This window comes from Nelumbo lutea, chromosome 1, assembly GCF_056320005.1.
Source record: "Nelumbo lutea isolate HS-2025 chromosome 1, American lotus-T2T, whole genome shotgun sequence".
In the NCBI taxonomy this organism is placed as follows: Eukaryota; Viridiplantae; Streptophyta; class Magnoliopsida; order Proteales; family Nelumbonaceae; genus Nelumbo; species Nelumbo lutea.
In genome coordinates this window covers 110,647,801-110,675,797 of record NC_142684.1, presented here as the reverse complement: position 1 = coordinate 110,675,797, position 27,997 = coordinate 110,647,801, and the positions used below count along the sequence as shown (strand labels likewise).

The window sequence follows — 27,997 nt, the reverse complement described above, 5'->3', positions numbered from 1 at the left end:
CTCATACACCTAGATCTTTTAGGTGGGACCGACACTGCTCCGTCTAGCTATTTAGAGCGGTCCCACCCGTTGATCCACCACGTCTCGCGTTCCCATAGGAGCAGACTAAGCACGAGCTGCACGACGATTCAATCCTCCCCCTAATTGCACGGATTTCAATTTCTCGCGAATGAGATATTTAGTGCGGGGAATTAGCTGGGTTTGGTAATTGAATATGCTACGCGTCGTGTCCTCATAGGCACTAAAAGATATGATAACAGGACTGGTTTTGCGAGCGAAATCAACTGTGGGGTCCTAAAAAAAGTTACTCCCTTTTCGATTAGGGAAAACCGGGGAATCAGATTTGAGCTCGCAATTTATTTCTCCCCTTCTTTATATTAAGCTTGGGGCGCATCCACTCAACCTACGCACCTATTTTCAAAAATTTAAAATCAATCTTTTTCTTAGATGGCAAGCAAAAGAAACGAAGGGAACAAAAAATGAAAAAAATTAAGAGGCGAAAAAAGAAAAGAAAAAAGAGTGACATTTGTGCCTTTGCGGGGCGCGTAACGGCGTAAATTAGCCACTTCTCCCTGTATCATACCCAAATCTTTGACTGATATCATACCGTACATTTCGTGGAAATCAGACGGCTAAAATCTTATTACGTGGTTTTTCACATAACGACTTAAGGAATATCAAAAGGGTGTTCTGGTATATTTGTTCAGCTCAATTTACGCAATATTTTTAGTGACGTGGAAGAAAATGGTCCGTTAGATGTGAAGGAATCAGAAAATAAAGATATCTTAGCTGAGAGGTTTGTTGGAGAAGAAGACTGGGTGGTCTGTCTGTTGGAGTTGGAGATATCAATAACGGAAAATATCAAAAATAACTTTTTTTTTCAAATTAAATAACAACAATTATAAAATAATAATAATAATAATAATAATAATAATAATAATAATAATAATAATAATAATGATACATAGTGAATATATATACTGAGTAACAGTAGTGTCCTCTCTTCTGCTTTCTCTCGATGTTCTTTCCACAGGCATCATCTCTGTTCTCCCTCGTTTTAATGGCGTGAGTGCGTATAATACGTATGTGGCAGAGTAACCGTATTTGGAAATCTATTTTTTCTGCTCTTCTGCATCTTTGCATGTCTCACCGACTCCTCTGATAACACAAGCCCAAATGCGACAAAATGAAAATAAAATGGGATTAAATTTTGAAGCACCATTTCAAGGATGGTCACCGGCGCGAACGCCCGGAAGAGCTGGTAATCTCTTTTGGGTATCTGCTATTCAGTCTTGCTGAATCGGTTTCTGATGTGAGTTTTTGGCTTTTGAGATTGATATATCTTGTTCTTGTCTATTTGTTGTTTTTATCTCAATCCGTCTTTGTTTTTGTTATCTGAAGCTTGAAGAAATTGAGATAGAAGAAAAATATTGCTGAAAAGGTATGAAGGGCGAAGAGGAGCTTGAAATGCTGTTGAATGAGATCCCTCATGCCACATCTCTCAATCTTCTTAACCTTCTTCACCAACAGAATCATCACGTACCTGTTCATGGTGGCCATTGTCACGGCTCTACTACAAAGACAATTCATGGCGTTTATGGCATGTATGAGGATGACCCATCATGTTATCATAAGTATACGTGTGCCTCCCCTGTTAGTGGAGTCTCGCTGCAGTCCCAACGCTCTTTGTCTTCGAGTTCATTCTCTGGTGGGTTGTCCTCACCTGACGACGGATCACCAACTCCTCCTCCACTGGAGGAGATTAAATCCCAGGTAGCACCCAGGAATACCCATTATCCAAATGTATTGTGGCCGGACTCCAAATTCTTAGATTCCCCTGTGGCGAAGAAAGCCGATGAGAACTTGATGGACGAACTGAGTCTGTCTGGGGACTTAAGTAAAATGCATATTAGAGATGATCAAGAGGTTTTATCGATGAACAGAGCATTTCAGAGAGAGCCTTACAGTGGGTTTTGGTATAATGATCATTCACCAGTCAGGCGAAATCATGGAAATGTGGAAAAGAATAATGGTTCTTTTGAAGGTTGTACCAGAGAAATTTCTGATTATGGAGACCTTAACTACTCTGGTTCCACGGCTCAAAATAATTTAGACGAGGAGATGCTGTCGGCATTGTGGAGAATGCAACAGGGATCTCATATTGGTAATTTATCATGGCCCTGTTTCTCTCCCCGTCGACCTGATGTGCAATTTTCTCAGCCAAGTTGCTTCGTAGACCAAATCAATTCTCCATGGGAGCATTCAAACAATGTAACCTTAAATAATTTGCAACTCCAAGCAGATTCTGCTTTTGGTAGGAGCTCGTACCATAGGGGAATTCGGGTACCAAATGTAATCCCTTCTTTAATTAGGCCTTCTGCTAACGATTCTTTCCTATTCTCACAGCAAAATGGGATAAATTCTAGTGGAGACAGGGTTGCATTGAATTCACCAAGTTCTCATTTGACACATTTAAAGCTGCCTTCGGGTGTAGACAATCAACTGGGTTACACCATTCCAATGTTAAACAGAAAGGCAGGAGAAATTCCCAACAGTTGGGCTGCTCAATCTGTACCATCAATGAGAAATATGCATGATCTTGATGCATTTAATTGTGAGGATAGCATCATCATACAGGGAAGAGGATTGAACTATGTGATCAACAAGGGAAACGATCATTCAAGAGAACATAAAAAAGGTTGTGGCAATGCAATTGTCACAGGACACCTATGGGATAAGAGTTCTGAGTTGGATGGTCAATTCCGCTCTGGAGGAATCCCTACTATGAGTTCTGAAAATGGTTGCAGTCCACGGATTTATTGCCCTTTTCTGCCACCAAAATATAATTCCTTGCTGGAAGCCCAAGGCTATATCTACCTCATAGCAAAGGATCAGCATGGTTGTCGGTTTTTGCAAAGGATATTTGACGAAGGGACACCACGGGATGTGCAAATAATATTTAATGAAATTATCAATCATGTGGTAGAACTTATGATGAATCCATTTGGGAACTACCTTATGCAGAAACTTCTTGATGTCTGCAATGAAGAGCAGAGAATGGAGATTCTGCTCATGGTAACAGAAGAACCAGGAGAACTTGTCAAGATCTCTTTAAATACACATGGGTAAGTTCTAAATATGTTGCTTAATCTTTTCCCTGACTTATTTGTCAAAAAACCTTTTCCCTGAGTTCATATATACTCCTTAGCTTCCCTAACGTGATATTCTTTTGTATTAGCACCCGTGCGGTGCAGAAGTTGATTGAAACTCTCAGAACCAGAAAGGAGATATCAATGGTTATCTCAGCCCTTGAAGCAGGCTTCCTTCATCTAATTAAGGATCTTAATGGGAATCATGTTGTGTCTCGCTGCTTGCAATGCCTTAGCACTGAAGATAATAAGGTGTGGTTCTGCTTTCATATTTTAAGGTTGAAAATATGGGGTTCAAAATTTTGCTTGTTTGTTGTCATGGTTAAAAAATTTGCTTGTCTTAGTTCATAATGCTTTTAGGTGTTGAGCACTTGGTTTTTGGATGTTAAGTGACAAATGACAATATTATTGTTCCATGATGATGATCTTTTTCCAAACTGTGCATAAGATTTAACTGAACAGTTTTTGCTTTCCAATTAAATTTTCATTGTTATTTAAACTACTTGTTGTTTGAAGCAATCATATCCTGTTCAACTACTTGTTGTTTGAAGCAATCATATCCTGTTCAATTTCTCATAAGAGATTTTTGATATCTCCATACTAGCCATTTGACTCTTATGCAATTTGTTATAACAATGCAAATACCAAGCCTTGTGATTGGCTAATGCATCCCTGTTGTTTTACATTTGTTGAATAATGGTTTTGCCAGATTCCTGCCCTCTTGTTAATTGTCATGGAAAGTCTCTTGTACAAGTCACAATTCCCATTTTGTTTGTATGGTTTAACATCAGCTCCATTAGATTGATGATTGCCCATATGTTTCTATAATGCCACATTCTATTAGCAGGGAATAATTTATTTCCCAAATTCATGCCCTTCTGTCATTAATTGTCATGGAAAGACTCATGTACAAGCCACAATTCCCATTTTGTTTATCTGGTGTAACATCAACTCTATTAGATTGATGATTGTCCATAAATTTCTATCACATCACATTCTTTTATCTGGCCATAATTGTTGTGGCCAGGAAACTTGTCAAGGCACTATGCTTGGATCATCATTTTCGTTGCACCAGTTAAAGTTAGCACTTGATGGGTGGTTTGTATTCTTCATTAGGAGATTTTCATGAGCATAGCTGTCAAGGTGTGAAGTCAAGACTGGGTGACAGCGGAGCCACCTTGTTGCTAGGGCAGTAGTTATCTACCCAGGCATCACTTAACCTATGAAAGAACTAAGAAATTGATCCCTATCTTGTTATTGCAGGAGACAGATAAAGAAAAAAGTGTGTGCGCATTGTGTTTATGCCTGTGGCTGTGTTAAATAAAAAAAATATAAGAAAACAAACATATGAAAAGGCGGAGTCCTTGTTATTTTAAATGTGGCAAAGATATAGAGGTGAGAATGTATGGGTGTGTGTTGCAGTAAAAAGTAAGAGAATTAAGGAGCAGAGCCCTTATTCTGGTCATAGAAAGGCAATGAAGAGTGATAACAGAGGATTTACAGAAAAAAAGGTTAAGTGGATGATTTCTTTTTTACAATATCTTTCCACGCCTTTTTACCTTTCCTGAATAATATGATATCGCTATATGGTATAGCTGCACTAAACCTAAAATTATTACACCTCTGAAAACATCAAGATGAGGCACAAGGTGTCCATCTAGGTGTCACCTTGACAACTATGGCGGTGTTTGGCAAGTCTTTCTGCTTGGTCTTCTGGGCTTCAGCAAGTTTGAAAGACCAAAAATCGGTCTTTTCCCGTTTGGTAACCAAAAGCCGGAAAGATGAAAATATGCATGTGTGGAAAGACCCAAAAACACTGAATTTCGGGAAGCTTCAAATGAAGCTTTCTGGTCTTTATGTGTGATATATAGCCTCTAAATGCGGTTCTAAAAGCCCAGTAAACCGAGCCGCTTACCAAACGGTCTTTGTCTTTAAAGACAAGACCCCAAAAGCTCACTATGTCTTTTGGACATTTGGGCTGCTGGAAGATCTTTCTAAGTAGACTTGCCAAATGGCACCTATGTTGATAATTATCTTGAAGATGTAGATTTTCTATTCTTTTTTATATTACTTTTTATTATTTTATTACATTTATTTTGGACATAAAAGTTGTCATTCTTTAACTGATTCTATTTGTACTCATTGCAGTTTGTAAACATGTTTGCAATTAACAAATATAAGGCATTGTAAACACAAATTTCTATTTCTAGCAGGTTTTATATGAATACTAAAAAAAGCATAGGAATCTGTCTATATTCTGTAAAGTTAAAGCAATCATTTGAACAATGAAATTTTAAATTAGTTCTGCAATTGAATCTAACCTGTTACTAAAAATATATTTGCCCTCTACTCAATCTATAACATTATGATCTTACCTAGTATACTTGAGACTTTTGAAGGTTTGATCCCTGTGTACATTCTCAAAAAAAAATGAAAAAGCTTGCTTCAAGAGCAATCACAAAGGATAAGTCAGGAGTTAGAATGGGTAATTCTCAAAGAGATGGAATTCAAATCAGTTCAAAAGGGACAATTGAAACTTTTGAAGGTTTGATCCCTGTGTACATTCTCAAAAAAAAAATGAAAAAGCCTGCTTCAAGAGCAATCACAAAGGAGAAGTCAGGAGTTAGAATGGGTAATTCTCAAAGAGATGGAATTCAAATCAGTTCAAAAGGGACAAATCATGTGGATGATTTGGGAAGAAAAGAATTTAAGGCTTTTCAATGACAAGAAATACTCTATTAAATGCCAGAACTTTTCAAGAAAAGGAAAGGAGTCTCTCTGAAGTAAAGGGATGTATCTTGACAAGGGCAATCCTTTGGCTGAAAACTCCAGCACTTTTTGAGAATTATTCCCATGATGATTTCAGGTGAAATTGGGAAGCAGTGGCCTCCACTTCTTCTAAAAAGAGTAGAATACAAGTTAGTTGGCTGCCCGTTGTGAAATTGAACTTCGATGGGAGTAGCCAAGGTAATTCAGGACACTTGGGCATAGGAGGGATTTTGAGAGATAATGACAACAATATTCTTTCCTTATTCTCAGGGCTAGTGGGAATTGGAGACTCTACAAGGCTTTAGATACTAGCAGCTGTACAAGGAATATAGCTTGCTAACCAACTTGGAGTGGAGAATTTGTTAACTGAGGGAGACTCTAAGGTGGTTGTGGGTTGGTTGTCGAATATGGATACTGTTAATTGGGTTTATAGGGATCTCCTAAGAAGAGTTAAATGGCTTACAAGAAACATGTGAGCCAGTTTTCAGTGGGTTAGCAGGTCAGCAAATATTTTGTCTGATTCTTCTTGCTATAAAAGGGGATTCAAGGGTTTCTTTGTAATGGGCTACTTTCTGATTTTTATCTAGTGTGGGTTCTTGCTTTCATCCTTAAAGAGGAGGTCGCATCTCATGCCTCTTCTTAGGTTGTTTGTACACTCGCTTAATCTTTATTAGTGATAATTTCATTCATCTAAAAAAATGACAATAGACACTCAAAAGAAAGCAATTATGGAGTGTATAACAGCAAGAATAGCGCATTGGATAAAGACATTGAACTTATTTTACTGATTTTTCTATGGAAGTCATCTTTGAAAGATGGAGAGAGGTGGCCACTTGCATCTTCTAGAGTTGTAACTCAAAAGCAATGGTAGTATCCTAGTAGAAACATCATAATGCTCAACTTCAATGGTAGCAGTATTGGCAACCGGGACCATCTGGATTTGTTGGAGTGTTTAGACTTTAGAGATGATAGAGAATATCGTTTTGACTGCATATTAAGATTTAGTTAGCATGGTAACTCCATAAGAGCAGAGTTATTGGCAATCTTACAAGGGTTGGGATTGGCAACAGAATTGAACTTTAATATAGTGTTGGAGGGTGATTCAAATTGATGATCATATGGTTTATTATAGACAGGTGATGTGGTGGTATAGACAAGTGATTGAGGAAGTTAAATGGATGACAAAGAATTTGGAGGTCTTTGGACAAACAAGGAATTTGGAGTTAACTAGTCAGTTGGTTCAAAGGTCAGAAAATGGAAACAAAAGTAAATATTAAAAAGAATAAAGAAAAAAAGGATAAGTAGATTGTTCTAGCCTATCCTTTAAATCAAATACTTAAGTTACAGATTAAAAAAATCAATTCCCTCTATTTTAAGGTTCACAAGTATCCATGATGTCTTGAAGATCTTTGCTCACCATAGCAATGGATACTCCCATGCAGTTGCCAAGATGGAACTTTGTTGAGCATTGTAGAACATGATTTCTTTGTTATTTCACTTTGGACAATTTAGCTTGGCTGTGCCTCTTGAGGTACATATCTTTGGTATTACTTTGCTAATTGAATAAAATACTTGAAGCAACTATTCCAACTAATAGTTTTTTATTATTAATTACCTTTCATTATCAACAAAAGAAGTCCCTCACTGTCCCAAAACAGCAGGGACTGGACAAGCAAATATAGCTGATCAGCTGTCAAACACAGACTACCATAATCTCAAATATATAATGCAGAACCCAGCCCTGGTAAACCCTATACAAAAACCTGTATGGTTGCTTCTGCCTTTGCTAAACTGACAGATAACGATAGATAATAAATGATAATTTCAAATGGTCATGTTTAAAACTTTAACTGGAAATAACCTGCCATTAGCAAGGCCTACCATGCCACCTGTTCTATGTTCTCCCTGTCTTTTTTATTGAATGTTGTTTTATTACCAAAAAAACAAGGCTTACCATGGTTATTTGAACCCAGGATTTTCTACACAGAGTTAACGTGACTCCTTGGTAGCCAGATGTAGCTGCTTGTCTAGATTATTCTATCTTGATCAGTTTATCCTTCATATTGGTCCTGAGTCTATAGTTCTTATTTCCTTCTCTCAGTATGATCATAGAGTTATTGGTTTACGGGGATGCTCTTATACTTTCATCCCCCTTCAGCATTAAGTATATTTAGGCACAACTATTCATTGTCTTCAATCTCTCAGTCTCCCTCCTCCTTTCTCTATGTTAAACTTCGGATGTATTTCCTATGTATTCATGACTCTTATTCTGAAATTAATTTCACATTCTGCTATAATAAACTGCCAAGGGTAGTCATATAATCCACATTTATCCAGTCACACATTTTGATGTATGATGGCATCAACCATTATTCTTTAGGATTAAGACTCTTTGGATTGAGGTAAATATCAGTAGGAGTATCCATGTAGTTGATTTTAGATCTGGCTTTGTGTATAAGGTGGTTGTACTGGATAGGTGTATGTTTTGTTTTTGGAAAAGAGGTTCTTTTAAATTGGATTTTGTGCATTCTACCCATAACATCTGGCACCAAGAAGATAGCCTTTCCAATGGGACTAGGCCCTCAAGTTCAGGAGTTTGTTCAGTTGTATATGCTAAAATTCTTTTCTTTCTCTATGTGGTGTTGTCTAGGGACGCCAATGGATTGGATTTGGTACGCGGGTTTGCCTTCACCCTAACTTGACCCTCTCCAATGATCCCACCTGAAACTGACTTTTAACATGCAGTCCTCAAACCTGCCTCAACCCTATAGGGTTCAACCTGATACCGACCTGACCAGACAGATTTTCAATTGTATTTTTTATCACACATTTTAATTACCCAAGGCTCATTAATTTAAATTTGAAGTTGATATATGGGTTCCTTGGTGTCACTTCCTCCATAGTGAAAGAAGAAAACCAAAATAAACATGAAAAGAAATCCTAAACTTTAAGATTATGGGGTTAGAAGTCATACCAAATTACAAGAATACCATCTATATTATTCAGGGCTATCATGATCCTGTGGGCCAAGATAGAAAACTCGAACCTGACTCAGGTTGAAGAATCAAAACCCTTACCTGACCCTACACCTGAGTAAATCTGACCCTATAGGGTTGGGTCAGGCCAATTTTGCTGTTTAACCCGACCCATTAATAACCCTAGTGTTGTCTAATTCAGTTGCTTTGGTGCTCCAGATGCTTTATTGCCCAACATTTTGAGAAAATTACCCCTTAGGTAGTTATAAAAAAAATTCAAGTTTAATGTTATTTCAAAATATTATTTTTAACCAGTGACAAACAACAATATGAGAGAGATGTACAGTCATCAAGCTCTAGAAGATAAGGCCATGACAACAAATTTCCAATGATGCTGTTTTAGAAGCTAAAAATAATTTGTAAACATAAAAGAAATATTTAAGGTACCCCAGTAGGCATGGACCACAACACAATTTATTTCTCCCACCATTGCCAAACTATCAAGCCGGCCAAAGCATTAGCCAATTTTGAAATCCATCTAACTAAGATGTTCATCTTGGATGCTGAAGCCCTAGACTCAAAAACCCCCTCTGACATTTACCTAATGATGAAATAAGAATCTCCCTCCACATCTACTTAATTATCACCAAAGGAAGCTAATAATCTAGCCAATGTGGAAGTACTTCAGTAATCTTGTTTGTCTATCTCAACTTTCTGCCATGGATGGAACTTCATTATAGCAAGCTTAGAAAATAGCCAGTATGAACATGAATAATCCAGTAAAAGATGGCTTCAAATTCCAAACTAGCCCATCAATGTGTGGAGCTGTAGTTCTTTCAACAAAAGGATTGAATACAGTGGTTGCCAGGTCTTCCAACATGCAGCTCTTGTTATAGGAGAAAAACGCATTGATAGCACTCTTTCAAAACCATCCAATAAACTGTGAAAGAGAGTAAGACACAAAGGATGTGAAACTGACCCCTTTTATCCAATATAGGCCATGATAGAATGACATTAGTAAACACCATGTTATGACCCAACTAACCCCAAAAATTCCCCCCAAAAATAACGACATTAGTAAACATTAGTAAACATCTTCATTGAAATAGACAAAGGTCGTACCTATTAAAAAGATGCAATAGGCAATGGCGAAGTTAAAGGGGGGGGGGTTCCAATTTCTTCCTAAATATTTTTTTTGATAATTGAGAGAAATTTATAAATCAGCAATGATAAATATAAATAGTACAATGTCCCCAAGGAGAGGCACGAGATGCAACCTCTCCAAGCTAGTTAACTACAACTTTCCAATATACTATAACTAGTTACAATGTAGCACAAAAAAGATCCTCCTCGGAAACCCCTCGTTTGGCTAAAGAATCAGCCATAGTATTAGCTGACCTGCTTACCCATTTTACCTCAATTCTCATATTACTAGTTAATCACTTTACTTTTTTGATGAGGTCTTTGTAGCCCCAAATGGTAGCATCTAGTTTTAGAAGCCACCTTGTTACCACTTGAGAGTCCCCTTCAACTAGGAGATGTTCCACCCCAAGCTGGTTAGCGATCTGAATTCCTTGTACTGTAGTTAGTATTTCTGCCCTTGTAGAGTTCCCCACTCCCACCGGTCTTGAGAATAAGGAGATGATGTTGTTGTCCTTATTCCTCAGGACACCCCCTATACCTGAAGGCCCAGGGTTACCTTGGCTGCTACCATCAAAATTTAATTTGATGACACCTTCTGGAGGTGGATCCCATTCTAACAAACTTATATTCTTCTTTGTAGAAGTATTAGCTATTATTAACCAATTCCTCCACAGGTCATCAAAAGCGAAATCAGCAAATATGTCCAAGGTTTTCAGCCAATGTACTGCTCTTGTTAGAATACAATCCTTCACTTTATCTAAGCTTCTTTGCTTCTCTAAGAAGACTCTTGCATTCCTTTCCTCTCCCATTGAGTTCATAAGGTGGCTACCCTAATACATTTCTACATGAACTTGCCTCTTCTAGTGTGCCATACAAAAAAAGATGGGTTAAATAACAAACAAATCAGATAGCGGAGACCACATACCTCCAAATAAACTAACGCTCCAATTCCATAAGGCTGTAGCAAAAGAACAGGAGATCAGCAAATGGAAACAGTCCTCATTCTGGGCCTTACACAAGGAACACCAGTTCGGGGAGGGACAAAAGAAAGGGTCTCTTTTTCTGCATGTTTTCCAAAGTATTGATTTTCCCATATTAGACTTCCTAGCAGAATACAACAATTTTTTGAGTAATAGGTCTCACCCAAACTTCTTTGAAGGGGAACCCTTGGGAATTGGGGTTGGAACCGAGGGATTTTAGAAAAGAAGAACAAGTAAAGGTACCTTTTGGAAGAGGAGTCCAAACTCTTTGATTAGAAGATGTGGGGTCCAAACAAACTGACTCAAGTAAGTGAAATAGCTCAGTGACACAAATCGACTCACCATCCCTTAATCCCCTACGAAATCCAAAATCCCAGTTTAAAGACATGGGAATAAATGGGTTCGGGAGAAAATTTGCAATTGGCTCATTTTTGTGAAGGGAGAGAGAGTAATGCATGGGGAATCGATCTTTAAGGGGTTGAATACCCACCCAAACATCCTCCTAGAACCGAATAGAATCACTAGAACAAGCATCATACCTGATAAACTTGAGGAAGCGAGGGAGAATACCATGTATAGCCTTCCAAGTTGTTGTAAGGGTAGCTCGACGAGATATCCCGACATCCTAACCATTCACTGAGCAGCCATGGATGCTTGACGCTACCTCATGCCATAACCTCTCTCTCTCTCAAGGCCATCTCCATAACCACTTCCCTAGGAGGGCTTCATTCTTCAACACTATGTTCCCTATCCCTATGCCCCCTTCTTCCTTAGGTTTATTATCTATCTCCTATCTAACCAGATGGTCCTTATTCACCTCTCCTGGTTCCCACAGAAAGTCCTTCGTTACCTTCTCCAGTTTCTTAGCCTCCCTTGGGGGAATTTTGAAAATTGAAAGGAAATAGGTTGGAAGGTTGGCAAGTGTGGCCCTAATCAAAGTCACCCTACCCCCTATTGAGATGTAATTCTTTTTCCAGGCCGCCAAGCATTTATCAAATTTCTCCACAATAGGGGCCTAGAAACTACTTTCTTTAGGGTTAGCTCCTAAGTGGAGACCTAAATAGGTCAAAGGCCAAGAAGAGGTGTTGCAACCTAAACACTTTGCAATGGATTCTATCTTCCAATCCTCCATATTTACTCCATCCAAACAACTTTTATCAAAGTTTATCTTCAAGTTGGAGGCAAACTCAAAGGCTCTTATTAAATTCTTAAGGTTGTTCAGCTTGCTTAAATCATTCCCTTCGTAGAAAGTAACAATATCATAAGCAAACTGAAGGTGAGTTACTAGAATGCCTCTCCTCCCTATTCTCCAACCCTCTATTTGGCCCTCCTCATCTGCTTTGGAGATCAATCTACTAAGAACATCAACAACAAGTGTAAAGAGGAAAGGAGAAAGTGGGATACCTTGTCTTAAGCCTCTATTGGTTGGAAAGAAGTCCTTAACCGCTCCATTCACCAAGACTAAATAATGGCATGAATTTAAACATCCAATTATCCAATTACACCATTTGTCTCCAAACCCACACCTTCTTAACACCTTCAACAAGAAACTCTAGTCCACTAGGTCATAAGCCTTTTCCAAGTCCAATTTGCAGACAAAGTCTTTTCTGCCAGATCTCCTCATCTCTTCCACACTCTCATTTGCAATGAGGATCTGATCAATAATTTGTCTATCCTGTACAAAGGCTCCTTGTAATTGGTTAATGAAAGAAGGGAGAACTGCTTTGATCCTCCTAGAGAGCACTTTTGCCAAAATCCTAATAATGTCTGTCTGGTTCAATATTGGCCAATCCTCCTCCCCCACTGTTAACCCATTCTCCAAGGATCTTTGGAAGATTGATTTGAAGTGATCCACAATCCTACTAACAATCTCCTCTTGAGAGGTTATCTCAACTCCATCAATCTCAAGCTTAAGTATAAAAAATTTCCTTCTCCCTTCTCCCATTAGCCATAGCATGAAAGAATTTAGTATGCCCATCCCTTTCCTTGATCCATTTATGTCTAGATTTGTGTCTCCTCGAGATCTCTTCCCTCAACAAAACCTCCTCTAACTCCTTTTTCAATTTTATCTCAGTTCTCTATCTTGCACATCCATCATCCTTTGGGATTCTTTTGCATCTAAATCCTCAATCCGAATCATTAATCTAGTTTTTGCTTCCTCCACTCTTCCAAATTGATCCCTATTCCATTCTTTTATTTTGCCTTTCAACCATTTTGATTTTTTTGTGGAATCTAACCCCATTCCATTTTACTCCCCTCTATCTCTTCACTCCATCACTCCTTAACCTTAGACAAGAAATCTGGATGTGTTAACCACATATTCTCAAACTTGAATGGTCTAGGTCCATTTCCAAGAGGTTTTTGTCCTAATTCTATGGGGCAATGATTAGGGGTAATCCTAGGTATGGCCTTAGCCACCAATCCACTCCAATGGCTCTCCCAACCCTCATTAAAAATAAATCTATCAAGCTTGAAACAAGTTGGGTTTTCTTGGAAGTTGGACCAAGTGAAGATAACTTGTAGTAAAGGAAGCTCTCATAACTCACATGAGTTAATGAAGTCATTGAACTTCCTCATACTAGTCGTGATGGCCTGTTTGGGATTATTTGACCCCACCCCCTCCCCCACCCACCCACCCACCCACCCACCCACCACCACCAAGGGCCTTCCCATAAACCTTGAATGCCATGAAGCTCCTCCCATAATTCATTTCTCTTTGTAATTATTTGGCCCATACACATTTGTTAGTACCCATATAAAGCCATTTTCCACCATCCTGAATTTTAGGGATATGGTGAAGTTTCCTATCAGCTCCTCTATTGGTTCTACGAAATCCTCCCTCTACAAAGTTACTATTCCCCCCGAATTTCCCCTGAGGGAGCTGAACACCATCTCACCCCTCTTACTTTCCAAATCTCTCCGACCCACCTCCTATCAAGTTCAGCTATTTTGGTCTCTTGTAGCTTCACAATATCAGGTCTTTCTCTCCTAAGTAACTCCTTAATTAATCTCCTTTTTCTAGCACTGCCCGAACCCCTCACATTCCAACTGATTATCTTCATTAACCTTCATGATTTAAGCCCTCCAAGACACTATCTTCCCCTCATTTAGAAGTTTTTTTCCTTTCCCCTCTTCCACTGAATTTGATATCCCCTTCAATGTCCAAAATTAGTCTCTCTACTTCAGACTTCTTTTTCCTACCCTTATTACCCACTAACTTTCTAGACGACCCTTTATTTCCTGTTTCCTGCCCCAATCTGTTGGGGCTTGCATCTGATTCAGGTTTTTTTGGGGTCTCCTCTATCATTTCCTCTTTCTGTTTATATTTCTCCAACAGTGTACAAATCTGCTCCCAAATCCGTTACAGTTCCTCCTGTTTCCTTTCTATTAAACAATCCCTCTTCTCAGTTCGACTTCCAGCACTATCATTCATCACTCCCCTGCTGCCACTTGGTTGGTCTGGTTGAGATTCCAGGATATCTGTTACAGGCATAGAATCAAGATTAGTATCTAAAAACAAATGGACAGGCTTACCTTAAGGTAGCAGAGGTGATTGCAATGGGACCACATGTTAGGTATCAACTCTTGAAGTCAAGACCAGACCCATTCCTTGTTCCTGACTTAGCTGTGGAGGTGAACTAGGTTCAACCAAGACTTTTTCACCCCCTACAGTCAAAGATGCCTCACTAGTCCTTCCCTCTACGTGAATCCTTAGGTAAGGCGCAAGATCTGATTCCTGTCTCTCTGGCCCGATGTCCTGAATAGGCTGTGCAAATGGAGTAGACTCGTTTATTGGCGGAGATGTAATCTGCCAGACCTCTTCAAGTGTTTCCAACACCATTTGTTTTTTGTACGGAAATTCTGGACTGGAAGATATCTGTTCGCTGCTGTTTGTCATTGCCAAAATCTTGCGGATCCATTTCCTCTTCTGGAAATAAAAGTTATGTTAGAGTCATTTAGAGAAGGGTATTTTAGTCTTTTCCCTTTATGTATTGTGTTGGTTGTATGTCTCCTCACATGCAGGGGCATTTAAGTCTTTTGTATCTTATTTTTTTCAATTGCTAAGTATATGGTCGACTGGGTTAGACGAAGAGACTAACCAGTTCGACACTTTCTCCCCTTCCTTCTTCTTCTTCTTTCTTCTTTCTCTCTCTTCTCTTCTCTATTCGGCTGAACACTTTCATAGTATCAGAGCGCTAGTATTAGAAGCAGACTGCAACCTTCTGTCTTCTCCTTCTTCTTTATTTTCTTGTTTTTTTTTTTCCTGAGTGTGAGAAATCTGGATTAGAGAAGAAGAAACCCAGGTCTCTGCGACAACATCTAGAGGTTCGTGACAGTAGGGTTTATGTTTCTGCAATAATACCTAAGGTTTCACGACAGTAAGGGTTCTGCGGCAACTCTTTTTTATGGTGTGAGAAATCTGGGTTAGAGGACTGTGAAGTAACCCAGATTTCTGGTTCTGGTGACAGTAGGCAATTACAGCAGTTTGAGTGAACAAGAAATCCAAGGTTTTGTTTGTGTGTGGACTGCTATCACTATATGTGACAGCTATGGTGGTCGAGTAGGTGTAGTGGTTGCGGTCTGACCCTCTAATGAGCAGTTTCAAGAGGGATTCTGGGTATTTTTAAATCTGCCTGTGCGCTAATCAGTGGTGTTCAAAGTGGCTGAATGCATGCTAGGGCAAGCTAGTGGTGACTTTAAGTGTGTAGGTGTGGAAGTAGGACAGTAATGCAGTAGCTGATTTTTTTTTTTGGTGACCAGCTTCGCGGAGTGATATGGCGTCTGTGGGTGATTCAAGTGGTGACCAGAAATCAAGTGTGATGATATCCCCTAATTTTTTAAGTGTACAAATGACATCCATCAAACTCAATGGTGAAAACTATGTTCCGTGGGCCAAGTCGGTGGAAGCGTTTCTGAAGGCCAAGAAGAAAGTGAAACATGTACAGGAGGAGAAACTAAGTACTAAATCCCCGGGTTTTAGTGATTGGGAGCAAGAGGATGCTCAGATCATGACATGGTTGTGGAATAGTATGGAGCCAAAAATCAATGTTAACTTCATGTTTTTAGATACAGCGAGGGATATATGGGAACATGCCAAGAAACTCTATTCGGGACAAGACAACACTACAAGGGTTTATCATCTTTATCAAAAATACTTCAGTTTGCAATTGGGAAATCAGACTCTTGAAGAATATTATGCCAGCATGAAAAATCTTTGGAATGAACTTATGGTCCATCATCCTTTAACCTCGAACATTAAAATTCAGCAACAACAAAGGGAACAACTTGATGTTACGCGGTTCTTGGTGGGACTGAAAGTAGAGTATGAATTGGTCAGGGCACAGATATTGGGAGGATCTGCTCTCCCGACTCTCGAAGAAGTGTTTGCTCGTCTCCGCAGGATATCTCTTAGCCCTTCAGAGAGTAACATAACTTCCGAAAGATCAGCACTAGTTAGTACTTGAGGTGGTTCTTATGGGCAGAGAGGAGGTGGCCCTGTATAGTTAAGGGGGCCGTGATAATCCTATGGGTGGTTGTACTAGTGGAGGAGGTCGTGTTAGAGGAAGGGGGAGCATAACAAGGAAGTGCACACACTGTGGAAGAGGATGCACAGTTAATTTTTGTTATGATTTACATGGCCCACCATCCACGGGCTAATCATGCAGCTGTTGGTGGTGGTGAAGTCAGTGATACTCAACCAGTTGATCCAGTATGTTCTATAGTCACAACTACTTCTGGGAGGGAGATGATGAGCATTCCCCATGAGGAGTAAGAGAGATTTTTTTAGGCCACTGCACACCAGAGCACTGCCATCCTTTCTCATTCAGGTATAGCTTGCCTAGCATCCAAACCTTCACCCTGGATAATTGACTCTGGAGCTTCTAATCACATGACCGGGACTCCAGGTGTTTTCCTCCCTTTCTCCAACCTTTACATCAAATAATGTTACCCTTGCTAATGGATCTACTTCCCCCATCTACGGTGTTGGTAATGTTACCATTGCATCTCTACCTTTGTCTTCTGTCTTATATGTTCCCAAGTTTCCTTTTAATCTTATGTCTGTTAGCAAACTAAGCAAATCTCTTATTTGTCTATCACATTTTACCCTTCCTCTTGTGTTTTTCAGGATCTAACGACGGGGAAGAAGATTGGTAGACGGCATGAAGCTGGCAGATTGTATTATCTTGATGGTGGAGGCTCTACAGTTGCGCTTCAAACCTCCTTGATTCCTCTTCAATGGCATTGTAGACTCGACCATCCATCTCTTAAAGCTCTCAAGCTGCTTGTTCCATCATTGAGTAGTCTGTCATCTTTGCAGTGTGGGTCATGTCAGTATGGGAAACACCATCGGGTTTCCTTTAGTCCTAGAGTTGATAGTTGTATGTTGAGTCCTTTTGAGTTAGTTCATTTGGATGTTTGGGGTCCAATTAGAATTGAATCCTACAATGGTTACAGATATTTTGTAATTTTTGTTGATGACTATTCTAGAATGACATGGTTTTATTTAATGAAAGAAAGAAGTGAACTATTTTTCAGTTTCCAAAAATATGATGCTGAAGTGCGTACACAATTTGGTGTTTCACTTAAAATTCTTTGTTCTGACAATGGTAGAGAGTATTTTCTTTCTTCGTTTCAGCAATACCTGGAACAACATGGTATAATTCATTAGACCTCTTGTGCGCACACTCCTCAGCAAAATGGGGTAGCTAAGAGAAAGAATAGACATCTACTTGAAACAACTCAGTCTTTTCTTCATCATATGAATGCTCCTAAACGATTTTGGAGTGATGCAGTCCTTACTGCTTGTTTTCTCATTAATCGCATGCCCACGTTCGTTCTTGATTGTCGTTCTTCATTTTCTATCTTGTTTCCTACTTTGTCTCCATTTCCCTTGAGACCCAGAATCTTTGGGTGTGTGTGCTTTGTTCAGAATCTTGGTCATGGTTTAGACAAGTTGGATGCTCGCTCTATTAAATGTATCTTCCTTGGCTACTCTAGGACCTAGGAAGGGCATAAATGTTACAATCCTATTACCAGGAAATCCTTTGTCTGTCTTGATGTTACATTTTTTGAATCAGTGCCTTACTTCTCAGGTTCTGATACATATCCTTTTCCTACAGAGGTTCTCTTCCTCTTCCGGTTGACGATTCCATTCCGGTGGTTCCTCTTGTGCTTGGGTCTCACTCGGTTCTGTTACAGGAGCATCCTGAAAGACCACCAATTCGTCAAGTGTATACTCATCGTCAAAGGCCAACACCTCCACCACCTTCTACTCTGGCGGCAGATCAGCCTCCTCCACTTTTAACTTGGCTTTTGATCTTGATCTTCCTATTGCATTGCGGAAAGGTAAATGTAGCTGCACACTTCACCCCATATCCAATTATGTTTTTGTATCTCACCTTTCTGCTTCTCATCGCCAGTTTATTACTTTGTTGTCCTTTGTATCCATTCCTAAGGATGTTCAGGAGGCTCTTACATCGCTAGGGTGGCGGAAGGCCATGGAAGAGGAACTCTCTGCTCTTCATCACAATCAGACATGGGAACTCACCACTCGCCCCCTAGGTAAGCATGTTGTTGGTTGTGAATGGGTGTATACTGTTAAGTATCTACCAGATGGAATAGTGGAACGCCTAAAAGCCTGTTTGGTTGCAAAAGGGTATTCTCAACTTTATGGTGTAGACTATGTTGAAACCTTCTCTCCAATTGCAAAGATTGGCTCCATCTGTGTGTTAATTTCCTTAGCTGTCATGCATGATTGGCCTTTATTTTAGCTTGATATTAAAAATGCCTTTCTTCATGGCGATCTTCTAGAGGAGGTGTACATGGAGCAACCGCTGGGGTTTGTTGCTCAGGGAGAGGATGGTAAGGTGTGCAAGTTCAAGAAGGCAATTTATTGGCTTAAATAGTCTCCCTGTGCTTGGTTTGGAAAATTTAGTGAGGTGGTGAAGGAGTTTGGAATGAGACAATGTCAAGTTGATCATTCAGTATTTAGCTATGACTCTGTGGCTGGGAAGATCTTGTTGGTAGTTTATGTGGATGAAATAGTCATAATTGGCAGTGATAAAGTTGGGATTGACAGATTGAAGACCTTCCTACAAGATCACTTTCAAACAAAAGATCTTGGGGAGTTGAAGTAATTCTTGAGTATAGAAGTTGCTAGATCAAAGCAGGGCATAAACCTCTGTCAGTGGAAATATGTACTTGATCTGTTGGAAGAAACAAGGTTACTAGGTGCTAAACCAACTGAAACCCCCATGGAGCTGAATGTGAAGTTGGGAAGTGACAGGTGAATTGTTTGATAATCTTGGAAAGTATAGAAGGCTAGTGGGGAAACTGAATTATCTAACTATCACTAGGCCTGATATCTCATTTGCTGTCAGTTTATGTAGAGTCCTCGGGTACCTCACTGTGATGCAGTTCTTAGGATTGTACGGTATTTGAAAGGGGCTCCAGGTCGTGGTTTACTATATAATCCAGGGGTAATCTTGAAATAGTTGGATACATTGACGCAGACTGGACTGGATCTGTATCAGACAGAAGATCCACCATAGGTTATTGCACCTTTCTCGGAGGAAATCTTGTGACTTGGAAGAGCAAGAAGCAGATAGTGGTAGCAAGAAGCAGTGCAGAAGCAAAATACAGGGCCATGGCACACACTGCATGTGAACTAGTGTGGTTGAAGAATCTATTGCAGGAAATCAGGTTCTCAGTAAGCAAACCCATGAAGTTATATTATGACAATCAGGCTGCAATTCACATCTCATCCAACTCAGTTTTCCATGAGAGAACTAAACACATAGAGGTAGATTGTCACTTTGTAAGGGAAAAGGTCATCAATGGTGTGATAAAGGCAAAGCATGTAAGAACAGGTGATCAATGGGAAGATTTATTCACAAAAGGGTTGAGTTCAGGGAGAGTGAGCTACATATGTAACAAGCTGGGATTATATGACATATATTCTCTAGCTTGAGGGGGAGTGTTAGAGTCAGTTAGAGAAGGGTATTTTAGTATTTTTCCTTTATGTATTGTGTTGGTTGTATGTCTCCTTGCATGCAGGGGCATTTCAGTCTTTTGTATCTTATTTTTTTTAAATGCTAAGTATATGGTCGACTGGGTTAGACGAAGAGACTAACCAGTTCGACACTTTCTCCCCTTCCTTCTTCTTTCTTCTTTCTCTCTCTTCTCTTCTCTGTTCGGCTGAACACTTTCAAGTTCAATGTTTACGCTTCCCTCCTCCAAGATATATTTTGGTTTTTGGAGGTCAATACTTCCCAGATAGATGATCCTGTGTAGATTGATCTAGCTTCTTTGATGGGATCCACTGTAAGGAGCTGGACACCTTTGCAGAACTGTTTGAGCGAAAGGAGGAGCTCGAGGAAGACGATGGTAGACCTTGTTTGCTGTCTACCTGAGGTGTTCCCCTTGTCACGTGCTCCTTTAAGTCCTCATGCGCCAACTTAATTCTTGGGTCAATTGATTTTGGCCCACTTAACTTAGATTTGGGCCTATTGGGCCCAGGATTAGAAGGTGAATTTGAATTTGGGCCTGCTGGGTCAGCCACCATAAAGTTTCCTGATTCTAACAAGACCCCAGCCTGACCCAATGGTTTACCTCCCCAATCTGTGGTTCAATCTGTGCTGCCACCGGGCCCTTCCCCTCACTTAAGCCATTCAAAATATTTTGCTTGGCGCCACAAGTAAACTACCTGAGCAAAGGTCCTGTTGGTTGTCATACCCTTACCTTGTATCACACATCTCCTATTAATCTCCTGACCCAAATCTTTTGGGCTGCATAAAAGGTTGTGTTTCCATTTTGGTGAAATTTCCCTGTTTCTTCTTTTCAACCAACTCCAATCTGCCATGTAACTCCATTTCCTCCACCTTTTCATCTTCCTTCTGCCTGGCCTCCCTCCAAAGGGTAGCCTCAATGGAGGACACTAACCAAACTGGTAAAAACAATCCGTCCACAACTACGGTCACCTTCCTTGGTATATCTTCTGGTTTTACTCCACCCAGTAGAATGGATGTACTAAACAGGTCTCCCCAAAATGCACCATCAAGGCGATCTCCACACAGAAAAGCAATTGTTTGCTGTCTCTTGAATCCATAGATGGAATGGCAACCCAATCACTCGGACAGTAACATTATCTTCCACTGAGAATACTTTTGAATTTGAAGATGAAGACCATTTAAAGACTGAGAAGGTCCCCAGGGCCTCTTGGATTCATAAGGCTTTAACATTTACCTGGTTTTCAAGAGGGTCTAGAACTGCTTTAGCAAGATTGAACGGAGTTAAAATAAAGGTGAACCGTTCTTCCATTGAGGGAAACAAACCATTTGCTTCCTTCCTTTAGAGAAATATTCAGTAAGAGATATGAATGCACCTTTTGCATTCCTCTTGTTCTCCATCACATACCTCCTACCTGTCTCTGAGAAGTTTTCTTTCCATTTTATCTGCTTCCCTTTAGCTGCTGCATCAGGGACAAACTTTTTCACCCAGTCAATCATCTCTGAGCCTTCCACAAGAATCGCAGCCATCTTCTGTTCTCTTATTTTCAGACTCAGTCTTCCTTTGATCCATATTTCTTCAAAGAGGAGATCTTTAGCCTCTACCCTCAGGGCTGACCTCCATTTTGCTTTCTCTTCAAAGCCTCTCTCCATTACACACTCATTTGGTATTAGGAGGTTCCAAGAAATGGCATAAGTGATTATTGAGTGTTTTATTTAAAAATTTGATCAACCATAAAGGATGCTTGTTTTTCAGATCTTTGACTTTCTTTGTGAACCACTTATATCACCAGAAGCTTCTAGTGAGTGCTTTATCTGCTTCCAATCAAACAGCTTGATATGAGTCAATGGATGCTTCTACATGCACCTGGATACCCCACTAACCATTTATGATAACCAGATAACTGTACATTCCTAGTCTTCCATTGTTGGATACGATACTGGATACTGCATGATACTTCTAGGTGCACTTTATAACATAATCACTTTTAAATTATGTAAAATGATATGTTTTAACAAATTATGGTATAAAAAGATCTACACATGTTAGAAATTTAATTAAATTTGGCAAGGCACAAGTCTTGAAAAGTGACATTTAGCTTCAAAAACTAGATATAAAGATATGGTATAAGCATATTTCGTAGGATATCCAAACCTATATCCGTATATCCAAGATTCTAGGAAATGGAAGGTCATAAACCTGTTTCCCATATCTGTGTCCATGTATCTATGCATAATAGCTGACTATATTGTCAGCCTTCAATATCCAGTTAAGGCCTTAAATTAGATCTAAACACCATCTCACCAGTGCTATTATTTTTCTCTGTTGCACAAGTTCAAATTATCTGATTTTTCACTGTTTATTGCCTTGTGGAGTTGTCTTATCACAATGCTGACAATAAAATAGAACCACAGAGTAAAGCTAACGTGCTGTGGACCAAAATTTGATCTTTGTTTTCATGCATTTGTTTTGGTTGGGCCCAATTTTCCTGTTGAAGTTCAAATAATTGATTTCAACAGATTGAATAGTAATAATAAGCATAGATGCACTAGCTGTCAGCATCATAATGGAGCTATCTCTAGGTCACCTTAATCTTGCTTTTGGAGTGATTCTGTTAGATATTACAAAGCAAGAAAGGAATACACCTTAGTTTATTTTCAAAAAATAAAAACGAAATATTGTGTGAAGTTTTAGTGAATAATGATGTAAAAATGTAAATGGATATTAGATGACTATGAATAAAAATTTACTAACATATTTAAAATATAAATAAAGGTCATCACCTCTGCTGGCCCTCACTATCAGTGGTGTTGGGAGGGGTGGACCAGATATGTACCCAACCTCCAGCAATTTTTTTTATTAAGTAAATCAGAATTCATAAGTAAATCAAACAAGGTTTACAATAGACTCCACACTCAAGAGTTGGTCCCACTTTATGGCAAATAGAAAAAAAAATTTAAAGCCAATTACAACTCAGCCCACATAACCCCTTGTTTTTCTAGTATATTAGCCATGCCATTTTCTGATCTTGGCAGCCAATGAACTTTTACTTGAATGTCCCTCATAAGCTATTTGAATCTGGTCAATTAATTCTTGAAAGACCACAAGATTCCTAAATTTTTCACCCAGCATAATACCATCTTAGAATCCCCTTCAACTATTAGTTTTTTAAAGTGAAAGTTTCTTGCCAGCTCCATTCTTTGTATTGCCAACAATTCAGCTCTAATAGGGTTTCCAGCTCCTATTGGGCTGGAGAATAAGACCCTGTTTGGCGCGTCTTTCCACATGGTCTGTCGGCTATTTACAAGCCTGGAAGACCGCAGTTCGGTCTTTTCCTGTTTGGTTCGCAGTAGATCTAACTGCCAAAATCTGGCACGCCAAAAAGGCACGAGAAGCTCAAAATGGGCGATTTTCGGGAAGCTCCAAATGGAGCTTTTGCGTTTTTTTTTTTTTTTCTATTCGTCTTCACGTGGAAAGACACGCCTTAATCAAATGGGCTTCAGTCTGCTCGGATTTTAATACAAAAACTCAATGTGTCTTTTGACTGTCAGAGCTACTAGAAGATCTTCCCAAAAAAACTTGCCAAACAGCCCCTATGGCTCTTACTACAACTCTTTCATTCCTAAAAATACCCCCCACTCCAGAGGCCCCCGGATTGGCCATACTACCACCATCAAACTTAAGTCCTCCTTGCTTCTCTACTGTTCCTTGAAGATTCTAGCATTCCATTCCTCCCAAATTTCCCAAATAACTGCTGCCATTGTGCATCCCCATTCTTTCCCTCTTCTTTGGCCAAAAATAGGTTGAGGGTGCAAACAAGCTAGTACATCAGAGGGTTGGTTACATCCACAACCAAACAAGGAGAAAAAACTAACCAATGGGACAGGAGATTAACAAATGGTAACAAGTTTCACCATTAGCTTTGCAGAGAGTACACTAATGGGATAAACACCAATTAGGTCTACTTGTCTAAAGGATATCCAGTGTTGATTTCCACAATCTCTGGCAACTTTTGCACAAAGTTGCTGCTCAGATTCAAACCCACATTTAAAATACAAGGGATCAAATTTATTTGTTTATTATTTATCTATTTCATGTGTGTATTGCTGTAGGGCTATCAACAGATTGGGTTTGGTCAAAGTCAAGATTGACCTCGTCCCAAACTGATAAAAGTATACCTAGACTCGGTTCTGATCCAGGCCCTACAAGGTCTAAGTAATAGACTCAGAACCAGCACTATTATTTAATTGGTTTGTTTGCTAATTCTCTTTCTCTCTTTTCTAAAAAAGATCTTATATATCCCTGATAAAAGGACAATATTGAAAGATCATATGAAAATCATTACAGGTAAGCCATGGGAAACATATATAAAACCAGTCTGGGTCTAATATGTTTGGAACTTAGCATATATATATAATGTAGGTATGTATATGTGTATACATACATACGTACATACATAATTGGTCTGGGTAAAACCAGTCCCGACTATTATAATTGGGGACTCGAAATGCAGGCAGGAATTCTGTGCAATAGGGTCAGTCAGGTCAACTCAACCCACTGACATCCCTATGCGTGTATATGTGTGTTTCGGGGGGGGGGGTTGGATGAAGCCTGGTCACAGTGGTCAAAATATGCAATTTTGCTTTCAATCATCTAGTTATATGGTGTTTTAGCAGTCTAGTGAAGTTCTTTTTTCCCTTTTTTTTCTCAAAGGGGTATCTTCGGTTGTGTTCTTTTAGCCCATCAAATTTCTCTGGAATGTTAAAGTGAACAAGTCATTTACAAAGTTCTAACTTGCCAAAGAGCCTTCAAAGTGCAGTATTTTTAATGTAGGCACATATTTGTAAAGAACGTAAAAATATGCAAGTGCCAAAGTATCTCATTTTGTATGATGGATATTCTGTACCAAGCTTCCTGGTTCTTGTCAATGTTTATGTACGTTAGTCTGCTTTATTGTATTTTAGAACAGCTATCTAAGATTTCCTTTTTCAATCACTAATTACTTTGCCAGTTCATTTTCAATGCTGCTGCAAAGTTTTGTGTTGATATTGCAACTCATCGACATGGTTGTTGTGTTCTTTTGGCCCATCAAATTTCCCTGGAATGTTGAAGTGAATAAGCCAATTACAAAGTTCTAACTAATGCAGTACTTTTAATGAAGAAATATGCAAGTGCCAAAGTATTATTTTGGATGGTAGATTCTGTACCAAGCTTCTTGGTTCTTGTCAATGTTTATGTACTGTAGTCTGCTTTATTGTATTTAGAACAGCTATCTAAGATTTCTTTTTTCAATCACTAATTACTTTGGCAGTTCATTTTTGATGCTGCTGCAAATTTTTGTGTTGATATTGCAACTCATCGACATGGTTGTTGTGTTCTACAACGATGCATTGCTCATTCAACTGGAGAACACCGAGAGAAGTTGGTTGCAGGAATTTCTGCCAATGGACTACTTCTTGCACAGGATGCTTTTGGGTAATAATTTGAAAAAAAAATCAATGTGAAATGTCGTTCTTTTTTTTGAATGCTGATCCATATTGGCTTTTTCCTTTTACATGAGTATGGTCTGTTTAAATGATCAAAGTATTACTATTCAAAGTGTTATCAGTTAGCTTCTTTTCTGTGATGTCTATCAAAATTAATTATAAGCTCGTGTAGTGAATTCTGAAGTTGGAGAATCACTGACTCAAAAATTAAAAACAAAGACCACACAAACAGGATTATGGTCTGTTTGAATGGATCAAAGGCTTATCAAAGTTTTATCAGTCAACTTTTCTGTGATGTGTTTCAAAATAGATTACAAGTTTGGGTAATGAAATCTGAAGTTGGGTAATCACTGATTTAAAAATTAAAAACAAAAACCACTCAAACAGGATTTTCTTTTTTCAAACGTTTTTTTTTTCACATACACATTAGAAGTGATTGTCTGCTGGGCTGGGCCCAGGCCAGTCTTTGCACCTGTGATAAGGGCTGTAGCCTGGGACTGTACAGGCCCAAGTCGCACCAGGCCTGATTCCAGGCCTATAACTTTTATCTATAAAGACATTAAATATATAATATTTTATATTATATGCATATAGTATGTGTAGAATTATATGATTTAAAATATGAACTATATATGTCATATTATAATATTTAATATATAAAACATACAATATAACATAAAACATATAGATAAATATGTATGAATATTATATATATATATATATATATATATATTAATAAATGTGGGCTGGGCCAGGCTAGGCCAGGGGCTAGGCTGTAAATGATCACCCCTAATCTGAAATTCTATATCCTACAGATGGACAATATATAGTTCAGAAATATTACCAAATAATTTTTCTTCACTCAGTGTCACGTCACTTCTGTTTAAATTTGTAGGCATTATCTTAAATCATATTTTAATATTCTTTTGTTTTGTTTCCATGAATGTTGCAATGTTTCCTATTGAATAAATATGAGTAAAGAGTTTTTACAGTTCAGTTCTATTTCGGCAACAAACAAAAATAAATAATGAAAAGAGAGAATTATGGCTCCATTTAAGAGTTCATGTACAGACAAGAGCTATTTGTACTTGTGCTGCAAATAACAAGATTATCAGATAGATCTTTGATATCTTAAACCTTAGTCAACCCCCATTTTCCATTTCCTCAGAGTTGAAAATGGCACCAGAAGAATCGTCTCTGAATGCAATCTACTTTAGATTCATTCTTGAAATTGAAGCCTATAAATAATTCATTTATCTTGGCTATGTTAACAGCACTCAGCAGTCAACAATAGCTATTACAGATCATAGTGTTCTTTCTACCCTTTTCATCATTACTTCTTCCTTATCTCTTACTAACCCCAACATTCTCCTATCAAAGTTAATCTTTTCTGTCATCCAGCCCTTCTCAAATGGTGCTAAGGCTCTATTGACTACAATATGTAATATGTTCAAGCTTTCAATCTCCGAAACTGGAATTTTTTATCCCTTCCCCAGATATATAAAAAAATAAAACAATGCATTTGCCTTTCTGGAATGATGGTGTTCTTCCTTTTTTGTCACCTTGTTATTCACTGTTGCTGAAAAGATAAAACTGGGCATTTGCAATCATTTTGCATCCCCATGTATCTACTTTCCTGTTGTCTAGAAACAGTTTGATCTTACTTATCAACTTTGAACTTTTTGTGTTTCAGAAATTATGTTGTTCAGTATGTCTTAGAGCTAAAGATCCCATCTGCTACCACCAATTTGATTTCTCAGTTTGAAGGGAATTATGTTCACCTCTCTACACAAAAGTTCAGCAGTAATGTGGTAGAAAAATGTCTTAAGGTATTTGGAGAGGAGAATAGGTCCCGTATTATTCATGAATTGCTGTCATCACCTCAATTTGAGCACTTGCTACAAGATCCATTTGCAAACTATGTCATTCAATCTGCACTACTTGTTAGCAAGGTATGTGCACCACCTGCAATTGACAGAATTTTTACTAATTATTGTTTGGATTGAGATGCATATTTCTTCTATTTATATATTTTCACTGATTCTTCTTTTTAAAACTAGGGTCCTCTCCATGCTTCATTAGTTGATGCAATTCGGCCACATTCATCCATCCTACGCACCAGCCCATATTGCAAGAGGATTTTCTCACGGGCCTTATTGAAGAAATGATGTACATTCTCATGGTGGTACAAAAACTGTTGTTGTTCTTCATTATTACCAACATAATTTTGGTATGCTAGAATCTTCTATCTATGGCTACCGAATTTAGAATTTTCAACTGTAACAATCAGTTTCTGATAACCTGAATATTACTGGACGATTCAGGTTCCATGGGCATGTCTCCCACGTGTTTTGTAGAGTGTAAAAAGAAATAAGCAATTTTGCCTTGAGTTTCTTACTTGTGGATACACGGATGTATCATTCTGTTTATTTTGGTTTTGAATATCATCTTTCAAGAATGGAATAGGCATCAAATGAGATTGCGAA

At 38.7% G+C, this 27,997-nt stretch overlaps 1 protein-coding gene across 2 annotated transcripts; it reads left to right on the top strand.

Moving 5' to 3' along the window:
* Positions 1–973: 973 nt before the first annotated feature.
* LOC148876780 (uncharacterized) lies at positions 974–27,997 on the top strand. 2 transcript variants are annotated; one of them, XM_088969912.1, is made up of 6 exons: positions 974–1,312; positions 1,402–3,125; positions 3,239–3,401; positions 25,337–25,500; positions 27,205–27,463; positions 27,572–27,997. In XM_088969912.1, exons 2-6 carry the CDS (start codon positions 1,444–1,446, stop codon positions 27,677–27,679), a joined length of 2,376 nt encoding a protein of 791 aa, XP_088826038.1. In that variant the 5' UTR covers positions 974–1,312; positions 1,402–1,443; the 3' UTR covers positions 27,680–27,997. The 2 variants fall into 2 exon arrangements, with proteins under 2 accessions (XP_088826038.1, XP_088826046.1); XM_088969920.1 differs by having other exon boundaries at positions 1,003–1,261.

Coding starts and splice junctions, on each gene's coding strand:
- LOC148876780 (XM_088969912.1), top strand. CDS start 1,444: ATGAAGGGCGAAGAGGAGCTTGAAATGCTGTTGAATGAGATCCCTCAT. Junction 3,126..3,238: donor ATCTCTTTAAATACACATGG/GTAAGTTCTAAA, acceptor CTTTTGTATTAG/CACCCGTGCGGTGCAGAAGT. Junction 25,501..27,204: donor CTTGCACAGGATGCTTTTGG/GTAATAATTTGA, acceptor TTTGTGTTTCAG/AAATTATGTTGTTCAGTATG.